The sequence below is a fragment of the Onthophagus taurus genome, chromosome 3, assembly GCF_036711975.1.
Source record: "Onthophagus taurus isolate NC chromosome 3, IU_Otau_3.0, whole genome shotgun sequence".
In the NCBI taxonomy this organism is placed as follows: Eukaryota; Metazoa; Arthropoda; class Insecta; order Coleoptera; family Scarabaeidae; genus Onthophagus; species Onthophagus taurus.
Window position 1 is genome coordinate 5,667,882 of NC_091968.1, and position 18,352 is coordinate 5,686,233.

The 18,352-nt window shown below is 33.8% G+C and overlaps 2 protein-coding genes and 1 non-coding gene across 4 annotated transcripts; all 3 read left to right on the top strand.

The window, feature by feature from the left end:
• The first annotated feature begins 776 nt into the window (after positions 1 to 776).
• LOC111418414 (putative leucine-rich repeat-containing protein DDB_G0290503) lies at positions 777 to 10,643 on the top strand. Of its 2 annotated transcripts, none has more exons than XM_023050958.2 (3): positions 777 to 896; positions 8,766 to 9,102; positions 9,149 to 10,643. In XM_023050958.2, the coding sequence occupies exons 2-3, from the start codon at positions 8,776 to 8,778 to the stop codon at positions 10,577 to 10,579; spliced, it is 1,758 nt and encodes a 585-aa protein (XP_022906726.2). In that variant the 5' UTR covers positions 777 to 896; positions 8,766 to 8,775; the 3' UTR covers positions 10,580 to 10,643. The 2 variants fall into 2 exon arrangements, with proteins under 2 accessions (XP_022906726.2, XP_022906725.2); XM_023050957.2 differs by lacking the exons at positions 8,766 to 9,102; positions 9,149 to 10,643 and adding exons at positions 965 to 1,293; positions 1,350 to 3,814 and having other exon boundaries at positions 785 to 896.
• Positions 10,644 to 10,669: 26 nt separating this feature from the next.
• Positions 10,670 to 16,909, top strand: LOC111417245 (nucleoside diphosphate kinase homolog 5-like). Its single transcript, XM_023049468.2, has 3 exons — positions 10,670 to 10,879; positions 10,931 to 11,254; positions 16,250 to 16,909. Exons 1-3 carry the CDS (start codon positions 10,754 to 10,756, stop codon positions 16,760 to 16,762), a joined length of 963 nt encoding a protein of 320 aa, XP_022905236.1. The 5' UTR covers positions 10,670 to 10,753; the 3' UTR covers positions 16,763 to 16,909.
• TRNAE-UUC (transfer RNA glutamic acid (anticodon UUC)) lies at positions 16,124 to 16,195 on the top strand. Its single transcript has one exon. It is a non-coding gene; the product is annotated as a tRNA-Glu (tRNA).
• Positions 16,910 to 18,352: the final 1,443 nt, after the last annotated feature.

Below are 18,352 nucleotides of genomic sequence, written 5' to 3' on the forward strand. Positions count from 1 at the left end.
GATGAGAAATGGCAGAGGAGAGGATAAACAAGACAAGACATAGGATGAAGGAGAAGAAGAGGTTTGAGAGACAGTATTTCCGGCATGCCTACGGAGATCTACAGGAGGTTTTTTAGAGGGTGCGAGCCCCTCACTTAGGCGTTAAGCCAGGTGGGCTGCTACAGCTTTTTCCTCCTGTATAAAGAAAATTAAAAAAAGGGTTTGGTTGGGTTGGGTTGATATTCTCTTGGAGGTGTCATCGTTTTTCAATCTCTGGACGTGAGCAATCCAGCTCAGGCAACAGATCTTTATAAAAGCTACACCTTCAGGCTCTCTGTATGTTGAGTAGAGCTTGAAATTATGTCTTATGCGCCACTTTCCAACTTCCAACACTTCCCTATATCTATGAGCAGTATCTTCTATGCCTCACTGGTATCAATGAGAACGTCAGCACCTCGTTGTCTCATCTTTCTTGTGTTGCTTCTCTCTATTCTTCACAACAAATTTCTGCTTTTATAGCTTAATTTCATAATTGCTATTGCATCATCATAGCATATAACCTTAGCATCTTCATCACTTATTGACTCCATAATTTTATCCAAGACCAACTCGTAGTTATTATATCCTGTATTTCTTTTCTTAATAAGAATTCTTTTGAATTTGTAATGATCTCTCTCAATTCTCTTTTTTTTAAATATTTTTCTAATAGTGGTTATAAGTTCGAATGTGGTTGAGGGGAAGGAATTAATATCAAATTAAAAAAATTTTCTGACAAAAGAAAAACTTTTTGACAATCTAGAAAGTTAATAAATTATTATTGTAAAATTTGGCATTTAAATTGTCATGAAGAAATTCTTTAAAGATCAAAATTTTAGTGGAAGATTTTTACAAACAAATTTTGGATTTCTATAAAAAAGGTATTTAGAGCTTTATGATTTAACTTAAAAAAAAATGAAGAAAACCTTACGTTTTTCTTCTTCACCAGACCTCAACTTCTCACCACCAAATAAATATCATCCAAACAATTCAACAAATGTACCAAAAAAGAAATGCCAAAGAAAACTTCGAATTTAAATTTAAGCGAATCTCAGGGAAAAGAAAGCACCAAAAACTTGCCATCAATCAAGAAAAAAAATGTCATAACGAAAAATAATATAAACACAAAAAGTTCAACGAAAAGTATAACAAAAAATATTTCTTCGAGAACTTTTGGAAAATCTACGGATTTAGGAGATGTTTTGGCAAGATGCTTACTGGGAAATTCAAGCTTTCAAGTTAAAAAAAGCAAGATTCTGTCGGATTACGATTTAACAGGTTAAAAAATTATTTATGTTTTAAATTTTTTTGAATGAAATTGTTATGATTGGTAGGTTTGGAAAAGAAGGAAAACGTTAGGTCGTCTCCAATAAATAAAAGTAAAACGAAAGTGTTGTATAATAATGAAAAAAATTATCACAAATTTGAACAAAAATTTGATCCAAAAAATAATTCTAAATTTGATCCAAAAATTAATTCTAAATTTGATCCAAAAATTAATTCTAAATTTGATCCAAAAATTAATTCTAAATTTAATCCAAAAATTAAACAAAAATTTAAGGAACAAATGGAGCCAGTATTTAATTATAATTTTGACCCAAAATTTAATACTAAATTCGACGTAAAATATAAAAGTGATGATTATAATAAAGGAAAAACATTAAAACTGAAAAAATCAAATCTTGAAAGTAAACGCATCAACGAAATGAGTAAAAGCATTCAAAAATTAGATAAAATCGTCGCCGGCTTTAAAAATGATATCTCCACTGCTTTAACAAAGAAGATAATTTTAGGAAGAAATTCATCACTTTCAACTTTAGAAGAGTCATCAAATTCCGATGTAAACCCATCAATTAATACCATAAGAAGATCGGATAAAAAATTATCAAATATGTCGATAATAAATTTACCAAAAAAAAATGATAAAAAATTACCCAAAACGCCGAAAACATTATCAGCGAATAAAAAATCATCTGCTTCGCTTAAAAATACAATACCTTCTAAACAATCAACAACAAAATTAAAAAGCAAAGGAAGTTTCACATTAAAATCTTTGATTCCTCTTTATAAAAACGAATCGAGCGATACAAAAAAAGTTTTGAAAGGTTCAAACGTTGTGCATCAAATTGAAAGTAAAGAGGAAAATTACAACGAATTTTTGGATCATTTAATTCAATCGAGAAGACTCTATTTGTCGGAATTTTTTAGTGAAAAAAAGGAAATTAAAGAAAAAAAATCAAATCATACTAAATTTAAAAAAACTGATGTTGAAATCGATTTAAATGAAGATAACAAGAAGAAAACGTTAAAATCTAGCGTGAAAAAGGTTAAAAGTAGCTGTACAAATACGGATTTAGTTGGTGATGTTTTATTAAAATTTCATGAAAAAGAAAAAAAAGAAGAAGAAGAAAAAGAAGAAAGTGTTCGTGAAATTGTTGATAAAGATCGCGAAATATTATATAAAACGAATATGTTTGATAAAATAGTTGAAGTTTTCGATAAGCGTTTACCAATTTTGGATAAAAAGGAAGAAAATGTAAACGATAAAGAAGCTTTAAAAATGGAGTTATTTGGTGAACAAAATGAAGTGTTTGATGAGAAACAATTAAATTTGGGTTTTAATAACAATGATAACAAAAACAATGAAGATTTGGATAAAAAACAAGAAAGTTTTTATGAAAACCCAGATGTTTTTGATAAACAACAACAAATTTACGATAAATGTAACGAAATATTTGAAAACAAACCAGATAATTTAGATAAAAAAGAAATTTTTAATAAATTACAACAACTTTTCAATCAAGGACATGCAGTATTTGATCGCATTATAAATAAACCCGAAAATCAATTAAAAATTGACATTTTTGTCGATAAACAAGAAATATTTGGGGATAACACAGAAATATTTACTAAATTACAAGAAGCTTTCGATAAAGAAATACTTGAGAATAATCAAAAATCAGAAAATATCAACGAAGTGGTTGAAGTATTCGATAAAGAACAAAGAGTATTTAATAAAATGGATATTATTAAGGGGGATAACAATACCAATCAAAAGAATAAAAATGAAATCGTTGTTTACCATAACCATAAACTTCTAAGCACAGCTTCAAAAGCCGATTTTTCTGATAAAGACACCGAAATAATGGATAAAGCGCAAATTTTAAATAAAATGCAACAAGTTTTTAATAAAAACCAACAAATTTTAGATAAAAACCGCGAAATTTTGCATAAAAATCAAAAAGAAACCGAAAAATCTTCTAACAAAAAGAAAAAAATACAAAAACCAACAAAAGATCTTTTATTTCTCGATCAACTCACTCAAACCGATCCGGTACCTTTAGATCTTATATCAAAAAAGCTACCGATCGAAGAATTATTAAAACCGACAAAACCAATAACTCCAAGCGAAGATATTCGTTTTTCCGATCCAATACAACATAAAAGTCAACAATACGATATTGCGATACAACAAGGAATTGATTTGACGAAAAGGAGTATAACGGAATTTTTTGGTCTTATTCAATCGATTAATGAAATGGCCGGGGATAACAAAATCGATCTATACGAGGATACCTGCGGCTTAAAATATGCGAAAAATCCGAATAAAAATTTGGAAAATGCGAAAAATGGAAAACTTGATAAGATTTTGTTTAAAAATTTCGAAAAAGTTGAATATTATTTAAGAATGGTGATGTATTATTATAAATTGATGATTTACGCTAAAAGTTCCGTGGATAAAGTTATTAAAAAACGATTTGTATAAATACTTAAAAACAAAAAATTTTATTTAAACATTTGTTTTGGTTTATTCTATTTCGTTTGATTATGTTTAATTGTATTGATTCTATCCAATTTTTAATAATATATTAAATTTAAAATAATAGAAATTATTTTTTTTGTTTGTATATATACAGGTGTCCCGAAACTCAACGTCAAGCGGGCGCCGGGTGGGAGGCCAACTCATACCTATATCTCTTAGTTAAGTGGTAATAGACATATTTTTGAAAATGTTAAAAGTCGTTTCCGTATATCATATCTTTAGGTATTTCGGTCAGAAATGTTCGCAATTTAATAGTGATTTTTTTAATAATGTATTCCTTATGAACCATGCTACTATAGCAGTCACAAATCAAACAACAAAAGTCGTTAGTTTTGCAAAAAAAAGGATTAGTTTGATTGAGTTAAGGTTGAAAGAATTTATGAAAGGAATAGTACAACACCCTTGGCAAGTTATTTTAAAAAATGGCCTGTTTAGTCAAGATTCCAAAACGTTATGTTACAACACTTGCCATAGTTCTTTTCCTAAAAAATATTGCTTGTTTTTCTGCAAAAAACGCGTTATTTAAAAAATTCATACTTTCGTATGTTATTTGTATTTCCTCCAAAATAATTTAACAGATGTGTTAGAAGATGTGCCACTCAATATCTACAGAGAAATGTGGTTTCAACAAGATGGTTGCCCAGCTAATTATGCTTGTCCTATACGGTATTGCATACAGTATAGCCAGAAAGATGGATTGATTCCATTACGTGGCCTCCTCATTCTCTGGGCATAAATCCCCTTAATTTTGTTATTAGCATTGCATGAAATAAACAGTGTTTTAAAAACTGATTGAAAAACTTGCCGAACTCTGCCACAATATTTATACAGCAGCAGAAGAAATAACTGCAAAGAGTTAATGAAAAACACAGTGAAGAATTAGTGTTTATTAATTAATTTTTCACACATTTTTTGTGTTTTTCATTAACTAAAATTCCCGAAGAATTATGGAGAAATACATTCCTTTTAAACTGCAAAGAGATTTGTACAACTAGTAAAAAGATCTTTTCTGCGACTATGCAGAGTTTGTATTAGTGCCGACGGCAAACAATTTCAGCATTTGCTTTAGTTTTAAGAAAATAATGCTATAATAATATTTGTATTTGTTTAATTTTGTCTTTAGGTTAACCTTGTTTGAAACAGTCCTTTTGCAAGACATAAGGGCAACTATCTTGTTGAAACCACATTTTTGTAGTTCGTAGATATTAACTGGCACATCTTCTAACAAAGTTAAGAGGAAATAAAGAGTAAATACAAATAGCATACGAAAGTATGAATTTTTTAAATAACGTGTTTTTTGCAGAAAAACAGGCAATAATATTTTTTATGAAAACAAAAATGGTAAGTGTTGTACCATTTTGGAAAGTTGACTAAACAGGACATCTTTTAAAATAACTTGCCAAGGGTGTTATACCACTCCTTTTTTTAGAAATCGTGTGTCAAACTTAATAGACAAAAATTCTTTTAACCTAAACTCGATCAAATTAATAGTTTCTTTTTGCAAAACTAATGACTTTTGTTGTTTAATTTGTGATTTCTATAGTAGCATGGTTCACAAGAAATACATTATTAAAAAAATCTAATAAACCCAAGGACAGTAGATTCTACTGTCCTTGTAATAAACCTAAAGATATGATATGGGAACGATTTTTAACATTTTCAAAAATATGTGTATTACCACTTAACTAAGAGACATGGAATTTTTTTCTTATATTTACCAGAACAGGTATGGGTTGGCCTCTCACCCGGTGCCCGCTTGATGTTGAGTTTCGGGACACTCTGTATATAAGAGTTTATCGTCAACTAAAAGTTTGCAATCTTTTTCATTACAATACTTGTATATGACAAACCAAATTCAACTTCCTCTATCGTCATCTGGACGTCGCTAACCCTGTAGCTTACCTCCTCAATATGATCACCCCTTCCCTCCTTCTGTTATTTATCTCTACCTCCGAATAACCCGTCCTTTTGTAATTATTCCTCCTATAATACCATATCTAATCTTCCCTTCGCTAACTTCCTTCCAACACTCCTCCAGGATCCCGCAGTATGGTCTTCTATCTACCATTTCCTCATAATTAACTGCTCTTCTGCCTGCCTCCACTCTCATTTCATCCACCTTCACTTCCTCCCTCACAATATACCCCGGTGTTTCCCTTGCCAGACCCAGAACGCACCTCCAGTACCAATTCTGTACGTCCTGCAGAATATCTTGCCATCCTGCTCACCAACCCATCAAACATAATCTTTATCTTTCAGATGCCCCTTCCAAACACTCTCTCACTCCATCTCCAAACCTGCCCCATCACCTTATTTGCTCATTTAGCCATCTCCCTCACATGCTCTCTGAACCTGTATCCTAGATACGTGAATTCTCTCACCTCCTCAATCTCTCTCCCCTCCTATCTCTATTCCTCCCCTTTCGATGTTCTGCCCCGAAGTTCTTCTGAAGTTCTCCCCTTTGCAGAACTTCATCATCTTTGTCTTTGCTATATTCACCTCCAACTCCTTCGCCCTGAAATACCTCTCCAAGTGTCTTACTATCCCTCTCATTTCCGCCGCATGCTTCGCCACAACCACCATGTCATCCACGTACGCTAGCACGTGAACCTTTCTTCCTCCCACCACCGCTCCTCCCATTTGCTCCTTCTCCAGCCTTCCTTCCAAATTGGTCGTATACAAGTCAAAAAGGCTGGGGCTCAATGGACACCTCTGTCCAAAACGGTTTGCTCATCGCTTTCCCTATTCTAAAGCCTAGATCACACGTAGCGAGTACAGTGGCGAGACAGTGTACTCATTACGTGTGACCTAGGCTTTACCGAGTGCTCGGGCGAACGCTCGACGTAGTATAATAAGTAGTAATATAATTTTAGTTGTTATAACTAAACTTTGGTTTTTTATAAAATTTTAGTTTACAACAATTTAAGTTCGACCCTATTCTTGATTGACTGTCATAAATCTTTTCAGGTACTCGAGCGGGCAGAAATCACTCCGGCTTTTATTTATGACTGTCATAAAAACCAATCTGGATGTGGAAAAGTATATCAGGGCGAGACTGTCACTCGGACCCTGTTCTATTTACTGGACCGAACGCCACGCCACTCTCTCGGCCTAGTGTCATTTTACTGTCTCGCCACTGTACTCGTTACGTGTGACCTAAGCTTTACTCTAGCTGTCGTTCCATCTCCATAAAACATCCATCGAATGTTTTAAGATGTAAACGTTATCGATCGCCCCTCTACCATTCCTAAAACCTGCCTCTCTATCCAGCAACATATTAATCTCTTTCTCCTATCTTCCCAGCAGTATCTTCGCATAAATCTGATATGAGGAGTTGAGTATGCTGATTCCCCTATAGCTCTCCACTGCTCTCTTACATACTTTTTTGTGCACTGTACATAGTATACCCATCCTCCAACCATTCGGAAACCTTTCCCCCTCCATACATTGTTCAACGTCTCCAACAGCTTCCCTCTCACCTCTCCTGTCGCCTCGAACCCTCCACCGATGACTTTCCCCTCCTCAACTCCCTCAAAACTGTTGACAACTCTTCCTCCGTAATCGCGTCACCCCCCTCAGTCGTTTCCTCCTCCTCGACCGCCAGCCTATCTTTTACCTCTCCCAACAAATTCATCAACTGACTCCTCCCTTCCGCCATCTGCATATCGTTACTCACCTCCTCCTTTCGCCTTTTGCTACCTCCCTGAACCTCAACTCCCTGTGCTTTGTCCCACATACTTCTTTGTACCTTCTTCTTGCCTCCTTATAAATGAACCTCTCCGGCACTGCTTCAATCTCCTCCTTGCCTCCCTGCATTCTCCATCCCACCATTTGTTCCTTCCCAGAATGCGTCCCCGCCGCGAGCACTCCCTCCTCGGTAACGCGTCATTCACCACCTCCATCAAATCTTCCAGTCCCATGACTTCTTCCACTCTTTGTCGCCAGCTCGTCAAATTTCCTCTGTAGCGTTTTATCCCCTCCTGACCAATCTGTCTTAACAAATTTTACTTCAACTGCACCTGTAACGATTGGTGATCCGAATCCACCCTATCTCCTACCGTCTCTCATATTCCTTGGTCCACTATCACATAATCTGTCACGGACGCCCCCCTTGCACCCGTATAAGTATATTCCCTTCATCTCCTTCCTCCCTATTTCCATTCAATACCTCCCATGGAATCTTAATTTTACAAGGGTTGTTATCCTATGTATAATTATGCAGTGTGTTTATAAAGTCATGGTGCAGTTTTGACCAGTCACAGATAAGCAACAAATCAAAATAGAAATGTAAAATTTTCACCAAATAAAAGGAAAACTCCACGTTTTCGTAACATGATAACCCACGCCAGTCGATTTGTTGACGGTACAGAGGAAGGTTGACTGTGGCTTCCTAAATTCAAATCCATGATCAAAGTGTAACGTGAATATCCTGCACAATTTTTTTCTTTGATCTAGCTGTACTCTTTATCTTATTGTATCTGTCTTGTCCCAGAACTCTTAGAGTACCAAATACTTGTAGAAATCTCTATAATATGGCTTTTCTTGACTTATTTCCAAGCATTTCTTTTATTTTTTGGCATCGTTCTGAGTTTTTACATGTTTGCTTGACAGCTTCAATTTGGCAGCGATAGTGTTTTGGCTTCTTCTGGCTTATTATGAATTCATTTCCATTTTGTTTGTATTTGGACTACTTTCCTTTTCTTTATTTTGTATGTATCTGCTTAGTTCTTGCATTATTTCTGCGATTTTTAGGTTTGTTTAACATTGTTTAACATTTAACATTGTTTCGGATTCTTTCCACTTAGCTATTCTATATCATTAATTTGATCACAATTGTATCAAAAAGTTCCAATATGATGTCTTGATCAACTTATTTTTTTCTGTCTTTATTTTAATCAATTCTTTTTACTTTTAATTTTTTATAAAGAAATATAAAAATGGCCACAGAAGATTTTAGAGAATGTGATTGTCAAGAGGGTTTTGATCCGTCAGCGGTGAAATCGAATGAATCAATGTCGGACATGCACGAAATGATCGTCGATAAAGAACCTGATTACACAGAACATTATCTCGCCCTGATTTACGAAGACTCCGATTTTGAGGATGACTTAAAACCGAGCGAATCTATTCCTTCATTGCCTGAAGTTCAAGTCGAAACCGATCGATGTGAAGGTCGCATTGAAATACCTTGGTTGGAGTTTAGTTTACCACCACCGGGTACTCTCCAAATCGTTTCCAGAAAAGAAAAACCATTTCGTAAAAAGGTAAGAAATAATTATTGAATTTCCTGTTTTGATGATTTATTTTTAGGGTCCTTGTCAATGTTGGAGAAACAAAAAAGATGTTATCGAACAAGATGTATCTGAACAAGTTCAAGTTCCCGATGACATTGGAGCTTGTAAATGCACAAACACCGAAAAAGAAGCTATGCGAATGCGAAAAGAAGCGGAACAAGCAGGAGAAGAAGAAGATGCGCCAGAAGAATTTGTTGAAGGTGAAGAAGCAGGTGATGGTGAACCCCCAGAAGAAGGTGAACCCCCAGCAGAAGGCGAAGCCGCAGAAGATGGTGAAGCCCAAGAAGAAGAGGAAGCCCCAGAAGAAGATGAAGCCCCACCAAAAGTAGAAGAAGAAGATGAATGTATTCCATTTAAAAAATGTCTTTGTTTACAAGAAGAGGATTGTTCAAATTTAAAAGCATTAAGAATGACTTATGATAATCCCTGTTTTGCCAATCATGAACCTTACGTTGATGGATGGTACAAGCATTTTCCAGATGATTGTGACACAGAATGTGGCCCATATACTGAAATACCATGGGATGAAATTATAATTCCAAGAAATATCAAAATTAAGGGATCAATTCGAAAGAAAACGAAAGGTTGTGATACCCAAACTTGCCCGCTAAAACATGGCGATGAGTTGAATAATAATGATCCCAATTCAAGAGCTTTAGTGAAATTTGATAAAAATGAAATGGTTCCATGTCCAAATCGTGCACCATCAAGCAATAAAACACAACAACCAGTAAATACTTGCGCATGTTTTGAAACTGGAAAGAAGAAAAAGAAATCAAAAAAGACTTCTTCAAAAGAATTGCCAAAACAAAACAATAATTCAAGTAAAGGGGCACAAATAATGGAAGCCCTACAGACCTGTCAAGATGAAATGGAACCAATTAAATCAGCTTTAATCGACATAAAATCAAAAATATCAACTTTACGTCAAATGAAAACAAATGGAGATAAGACCCAATCAAAATCGAATGCTTTCCCATCAAACTTTTCGTCAAAACCTTGTGTTTGTAGTTGTTTAATACCACCATTACCACCTTATCCACCACCACCATTTCCAATGTCGCCATTTTTACCACCACCACCTATGATGCCAAACAAACAAAGTAATGATACTAATGATACCAAATCACCAACATCTCCATGTACATATAAATGTAAACGTAACACCACTATGAAAAAAGACTCAAGTTCGACGTCGGAAAGCTTAAAATTAAAGAAAAAGAAGAAATCGAAGAGAGATGAAGAATCGATCAAGAATAAACGATGTAGATGCTCAAAACGATTAGGAGAGAAAATGACGAATACGCGAAGACGGGATTGCGTAAAAAGTTGTAAAGTATTTAATGTAACTGATAATATCGGTAATAATGAAGTAAATGGAGATAAAGTTTATCAAAGTTGCCCAAGTGCAACGAGCGGTGGAATTATCATTGAAGAGTGTCAATGAAAACTTATTTCTTTTTAATGTAAACTTTTTAAGTAGCTACTTTGGTAATAAAAAGTGAAACATATATTTTTGTTAATTGACATAAATAATTTAAAAACGTCGTTTATCAAATTTGACAATTTTTTTACAAAATTCAACACTTTTTCGTTTATTTATAAATCCTAATTTAAAAAAATGGCTGATAGAGCTTCAATTCCAAGCGATGTCGTTGGCGATTTAAAACCTCTTTGCCCAAACGATATAGCCCCAGATTGTTTTGCGAATGTATCCGACTCCGTTTTAGACGCCGATCAAGATACAGTAATAACATGATAATCATTAATTTTAACCAAAATAACAATTCTTTTTTAGGTTCCCGATGTGACTACTGAATCAAAACAACGTCCAACAGACTCCGATATTACCGGATCAACCATGTTAGATACCATTCATTATTTATCACCGGTATCTCCGTTATCTCCGAGATCCGTATACGAAGGTGATGTTGATTATTTAAAATTAATCGAACCAAAACCAAAATATCTACCAATTAGTATATCAAGTATTAGTTCATCAACGATAAGTTGTGTTGAACCACATTTACAAAGAACGATTGCTATCGTTAAACCGGAAGCTATGGTTTATCAAGATGTTGTACTTAGAGCGATTACAAATGCGGGATTTTCGTACATAGCTGTAAGTACTAACACTAACACTAGAATTAACACTTAATATAGAACTAGAAACATTCTGATTTGCCATACCTCTCTTAAGACGGCTGGTAGGTAGCGCTAGTTAGCATAAAATATCATTATGTTGCATATTTTTATTGAACTAAAACTAGAACTAACACTAGACCTAGTACTAGAAAGTTTCTGTTCTATATTTCTAGTTCTATGTCTAGTGTTAGTTCTAGTTTTACTCTAGCACTATCATTAGAACTAACACAAGATCTAGAACTAGAATCATTCGGGTTTAGCCGTCTTGAGAGACGTGCGGCTAAATCCGAATGTTTCTAGTTCTCGGTCTAGTGTTAGTTTTAGTATTGCATTTCTAGTTTTACACTAGCAGTGTTACTACGTAAAACTAACACTATACCTAAAACTAGAATCATTTGGGTTTAGCCGCACGTCTCTAAAGACGGCTAAATCAGAATGATTCTAGTTCTAGGTATAGTATTAGTTCTAGTTTTGCGCTAGCACTATCGTTAGAACTAACACAAGACCTAGAACTAGAATCATTCGAGTTTAGCCGCACGTAATAAGAGGATCAGAGCTCAACAGTAATCTATGTATATCATCTCTATTGCACGCCTCTCGGGAAAATTTTCTTGCGAATCCTTGCCTCTCTGTACGAAAGTTTCTGTTTCTGGTTCCAGCAGCCTCCTCTTATAGTTGCCCAATCGGCATACTGGCATTAATTTAGCATCATGCACTAAAATTTTATGCATGGTTGGTGTCATCGGATGCCAGCTGTATAAAGTAATATACAACTGAGCTGTTTCGTATACATATATTTCAAATTTAGCGACATTAATCTCATGTCCACTTGATATTGCTTCCAATATAATCTTCAATCTGTAAATTAAGGTTTCATCAACTCCAGTAATTTCGTTTGTCGATTAAGGATCTTGGAAAAATCTTCTAGATGAATTTCTGCCATAGACCATAGTAAATAATAGTTTGTATCCAATTTCGAGATCAGGCCTTCTTTTCAAAGGTACTTTACTTTTTTGTAGTTAATTTACTTGATGTTCTACATATATGATTTCATCTTTGGCAACATGCTTCGTTTCATGAATAAACCTCATTCTTATCGGCCTACAATATCGGTGGAAAGATAGCATTGGATTTTGCCACAATATTTTGCCCTCTTTAGTTCTTAATCTAAGTGAAACAGAGGGCCATTGGTAGATATTTGCATCAGAGATCATTCTTGTTTACTGCATCGTTCAAAGACTTCGTCCAGATCCTAGTATAAACGATATATAAGTGTGGTCCAGTATATCTTGCAATTTCAACTCAGCACATGTAAATGTTACTCGAAATGCCTCAGGTTTTGGATAGTGAGTAACACGGAAAACGCTGTTTGTCAACTTTTCTCACAATATTGATAACACATTATGTTTCTCACAAACATAGATAACGCTTCTGTAGGTGATAGTTGTGGTATATGATGTACTTTTAGTAAGGCATTTGCGAAATTTGCTTGCCCTCGTTGACGATTTCGTAATACCTTTTAAAATATTGGAAGCAGCTAAATTGCTAGTGGTGCTCAAGCTCAATTACCGCTCATTTGTGCGGTAATTAATAAATTTGAGTTTTGGCCAACTTTACATATCAAATACCCCTATGTGCGTTGGTGAAAAGTATTCTGATGTTTTGCTGCCTCATCTATTAGCTGATTTTGTTTATGTAGGCATATGGTGAAGCCTATTTCAAGGCAGAAATATTACATGATGTCTACCGTCTCAGCAAAATCAGAACGTCTAAATATGCTTCGACATAATGAACGCAATTTTCAAAATTTCTTCACTCCTATATCATTACGTACTTGTGCACAAACTCGATTAAAAGATCGTCGTCATCGGCCGAACACGTTAGTGTTGGTAATTTTGGAGTACTTTGAGACATTTTTCGTATTTGCCGAACAACATTGGTTTTCATCATTCCATACTGCCACAAGCGTGTTTTTGATTTTGGCCGTGAAGAATAATTTTATCGAGTTAATCCAGACTTTCGTAAATAACGTTTCTTAGTATGCGGTTTATTTCAAATTGGGCTTATTGCATCTGTTATTAGAAGGCACATAGTAGCACTCATAACTGGCAGTTGCACTGATAATGCACAACTAATAACACTGAAAATTTTAGGTCCATAGATCCATTGCAATATTATCTCTGCTAACCGTAGTATCTGATGTCTAGCTAAAATCTTGTAATTTCTTGTACTGCCGTACATGATTTCCATTTCCATGACATAAGCCGTCTTTGTAATATGTTTTCATCATTAGGTTAACTGGAAGTTGTGTTCTAGATTTTGCTAAATCCAATTGCTTCTAGTTCTAAGTCTAGTGTTAGTTCCACTTTTCAATAAAAATATACAACAATCTAGCGCTGAATAATAATTTAAACTAGAACTAACACTAGACCTACAACAAGAATCATTCTGGTTTAGCCGTCTTTAGAGTACGGCATTAGGAGTATAAAACTACCACAAATCAATATGGTTTTTGCATACTGAGATGTGTGACATAGTTTCGACGTATAATATTGTGGACAATTTTAATACATTTTTCACAATTCTGGCATTAATCTTATAATTCTGATCTATATTAGTCACATTTGAGAACGTTCTGATGTGTTCCAAAGTCATATTTTGTATAGATCTAACGTTATGTTTATGTTGGACATAATTTTGATACATCCTTGATAACTTTGACATTCTCTTGGAAATTTTGACATATATTTGATGTATTTCTGACATATATGGCATAGTTCTGATACACTGATTATATAACTATACTACAAATCAATATGGTTTTTGCATACTGAGATGTTTGTCATAGTTTTGACATATTGTGGACAATTTTAATACATTCCTCACAATGCTGGTATTAATCTTATAGTTCTGATCTATATCAGTCACATTTGAGAACGTTCTGATGTGTTCCAAAGTCATATCTTGTATAGATCTAATGTTATGTTTATATTAGACGTAGTTTTGATACATCCTTGATAACTTTGACATTCTCTTGGTAATTTTGACATATATCTCATGTATTTCTGACATATATGACATAGTTCTGATACACTGATTATATAACTATACTACAAATCAATATGGTTTTTGCATACTGAGATGTTTGATATAGTTTCGACATATTGTGGACAATTTTAATATATTTCAATGCTGGCATTAATCTTATAATTCTGATCTATATCAGTCACATTTGATAACGTTTTGATGTGTTCCAAAATCATATTTTGCATATATCTGACGTTATGTTTATGTTAGACATAGTTTTGATACATCTTTAATAATTTTGACATAATCTGATGTATTTCTGACATATATGACATAGTTCTGATACATTGATTATGTTATAATCTATACTATAAATCAATGTAGTTCTTGCATACTGAGATGTTTGGCATAGTTTTGATATATTCTGGACAATTTTAATACATTCCTCAGACTGCTGGTAAAAATTTTATAGTTCTGATCTATATCAGTCACATTTAAGAACGTTCTGATGTGTTCCAAATTCATATCTTGCATATATCTGACGTTATGTTTATGTTAGACATAGTTTTGATACATCTTTGATAATTTTGACATAATCTGATGTATTTCTGACATATATGACATAATTCTGATACACTGATTATATAACTATACTACAAATCAATATGGTTTTTGCATACTGCGATGTTTGATACAGTTTTGACATATTGTGGACAATTTTAATACATTTCTCAGAATGCTGGCAATAATCTTATAGTACTGATCTATTTCAGTCGCATTTGAGAACGTTCTGATATGTTCCAAATTCATATCTTGCAAATATCTGACGTTATCTTTATGTTATACATAGTTTTGATACATCTTTGCTAATTTTGACATAATCTGATGTATTTCTGTTTTGACATATGTGACATAGTTCTGATACATTGATTATACAGGGTGAGTTTTTTTCCATGTTTAGTATCGAGATCTTGAAAACTAGCGGAGATAGAGAAACTATTAAATAGGGAAAGAATTGCAGTTTCATGAACTCAATTTAATGAGCTTTTTGTTTTTTGGATAAAATGCATGGCTAACTAGATATCTCGAAAAAACCGTTTTTTTGTTATATCGTTAGATACCTATGGCTCCGCTATTATTGATTTTAGGAAAAATATGTAATGGAAGAATCTGTAGAGTAATACATGTTTAATAAAGCAGTCTAACTGTTTTTTTTTATTTAAGCAATAATTTTTGAGTTATGACACAAATTTGTAATTTTTCTAATGGACCATAGTTGACCATGACTTTATAAAAAAGGCCTTTTCTCAACGATTCTAATGATATACCATTTGACATGGATATTTTTATTGATACCAATATCATTATACTAAGATGTTCGACATGGTTTAATATATTGAGGACAACTTTAAAACATTTTTGAGAATTCTGACAATAATCTTATAGTTCTGATCTGTATAAGTCATATTTGAGAACGTTCTGATATGTTCCTTATTCATATCTGGAATAGGTATGATATTATGTTTATGTTTGACATGGATTTGATATGTTATGGACAATTGTTAATTCATTCCTTAGAGTTCTGACAATAATCTTATAATTTTGATCTATATCAGTCACATTTAAGTCGAAAGCATGTTTAAACCGTCGGCTAAACCCGAGTGTTTCTAGTTCTAGATCTAGTGTTAGTTCTAATGGTACGGTTACTTAGATGCGCCTTATTTTGTCCGTTATATCCGAACTCCATTCCAACGGTATCCGTTATATCAGAACATAAAACGTCATATTAATCCTACAAATTGTTATAACTTCGTATCAATCCGATATGGTCTAGTGGCTAGGATACCTGGCTTTCACCCAGGAGGCTCGGGTTCGATTCCCGGTATCGGAAATTTTTTTTTTACTTAAAAAAAAATTATTACATTTTTTAACTTTTTTGTTTCAGAGGAGAGTAATTCATTTCACACCGGAAGAAGTATCCGAATTCTTTTGCCAATACTACGGAAGTCCAGCTTTTCCCCACCAAGTAGTTAGTATGTCTGTTGGCCCCGTTTTAGTACTTTCCTTAGCAGATGCTTGCGCTATCTCCAAATGGAAAAACATGATCGGTCCGGATAAAATGATCCGAGAGGAATGGTTTTATCCGATGAGTATGCGAGTACGATTCGGTTTATTGGAGGCGTTAATCGACTCTTTGCATGGCTCCGAAAATTTAACCGACGCTTATCGGGAAAGCCGTTACGTTTATCCCCGGCACACATTAGAACCGATTTTAGAAGAATTAGTTAAAGTAACCGATTTTTGTAGTATGTATGTTAACCCAACCCTATTAGACGGATTAGTACAGTTGGTTAAACATAAACCGGTTGACCCGATTTTATTTTTAGCCGATTGGTTATTGCTAAATAATCCGTATCAACCGAAATTTGATAAAGATATTGGGTTATTACCCACGTGACAGTATTGTATTAGTTATAAATTATTCAAAAAGATAATAAATTTAAATATATTTATAGCTTATGCAATCACTTTGACACTAAATTAAAAAAAAATCCATGCAAAATCCGTATTCGACAGCACAATAAATGGGAATGTATTTTCGAAATGTTACTGTTTTTATTGTGTAAGGATGTCATCTGCTTCCTGTTGTTAATAACTTACGGTAAGTCTTCAATTTTTGCAAAGAGAATACTAATCGATTATAATACAACATTAGCACGTTAATTTATTACGGTAAATTCTCGATATGGGAAAACATCTATAGAATGAAATGGCTCAAGTAAGAGAAAAATTAATAAAATCTGCTTTCAGAACACTTAATACTGCTGGGAAATGACTAGATAGTACTAATCGAAGACTAGATAGCGTTTGCAGAAGACTATTTATTGCTTATACAAGACAAAATATTACTGGTAGAAGACTAGATACCGTTTCTAGAAGACTACTGTTTGCAGATAAGTACATTTTGCTCTCAAAGGGTTAAGAACTGCTAGTAGAAGATTAAATATTAATTGCAGAAACTGAATATTGCTGACAAAAGCAAAATTCTGCTAGCAGCGAACTAGATACTGCTTAAGAAATGAGTAGATAACGTTTGCAGAAAACTACTTATAGTTTGCATGACAAAATACTGCTGGTAGAAGACTAGACACTGTTTCTAGAAGACTACTATTAACAGAAGGCTTAAACCCGTTTTGCAGATAATATTCCATCTATAAAATGAAAAGTCCGGACTCCTGCCGCTGAAAAACATCCCCATATCATCACCAAACTTCCACCACACTTGAACGTAGGTATTAGATTATGTGGATACAGGCTCTTGTTTTTCTCTCGTCAAATTCTTACTCGTCCCATTGATATTTTTATATTGAGTTTAGTCTCATCTGTGAAAATTATCATTTTCCAGAATAACCTACCAAATAAATGGAAATGTATTTTCGAAATGTTACTGTTTTTATTGTTTAAGGGTGTCATCTGCTTCCTGTTGTTAATAACTTAGGGTAAGTCTTCAATTTTTATAAAGAGAATACTAATCGATTATAATACAACATCAACATATTAATTTATTACGGTAAATTCTCGATATGGGAAAACATCTAAATAATGAAATAGCTCAAGTAAGAGATAATTGAATAAAATCTGCTAGCAGAGAATTAGATAGGGTTCAGAACACTTAATACTGCTGGGAGATGACTAGATAGCGTTTGCAGAAGACTACTTATTGTTTGTACAAGACAAAATATTACTGGTACAAGACTAGATACCGTTTCTAGAAGACTACTGTTTGCAGATAAGTGCATTTTGCTCTCAGACGGTTAAGAATTGCTAATAGAAGACTAAATATTAATTGCAGAAGCTGAACATCGCTGATAAAAGCAAAATCTGCTAGCAGCGAACTCGATACTGTTAATAAATGACTATACCGGGTGTAACAGGATCATGGTACACCCCCCGTATCTCCTTCAGTTTTGAAGATAATTGATTCAAATTTGGTACATCCTATACACATGATAAGAGACACTTTTGACATACATGTAATTTTTTTTTC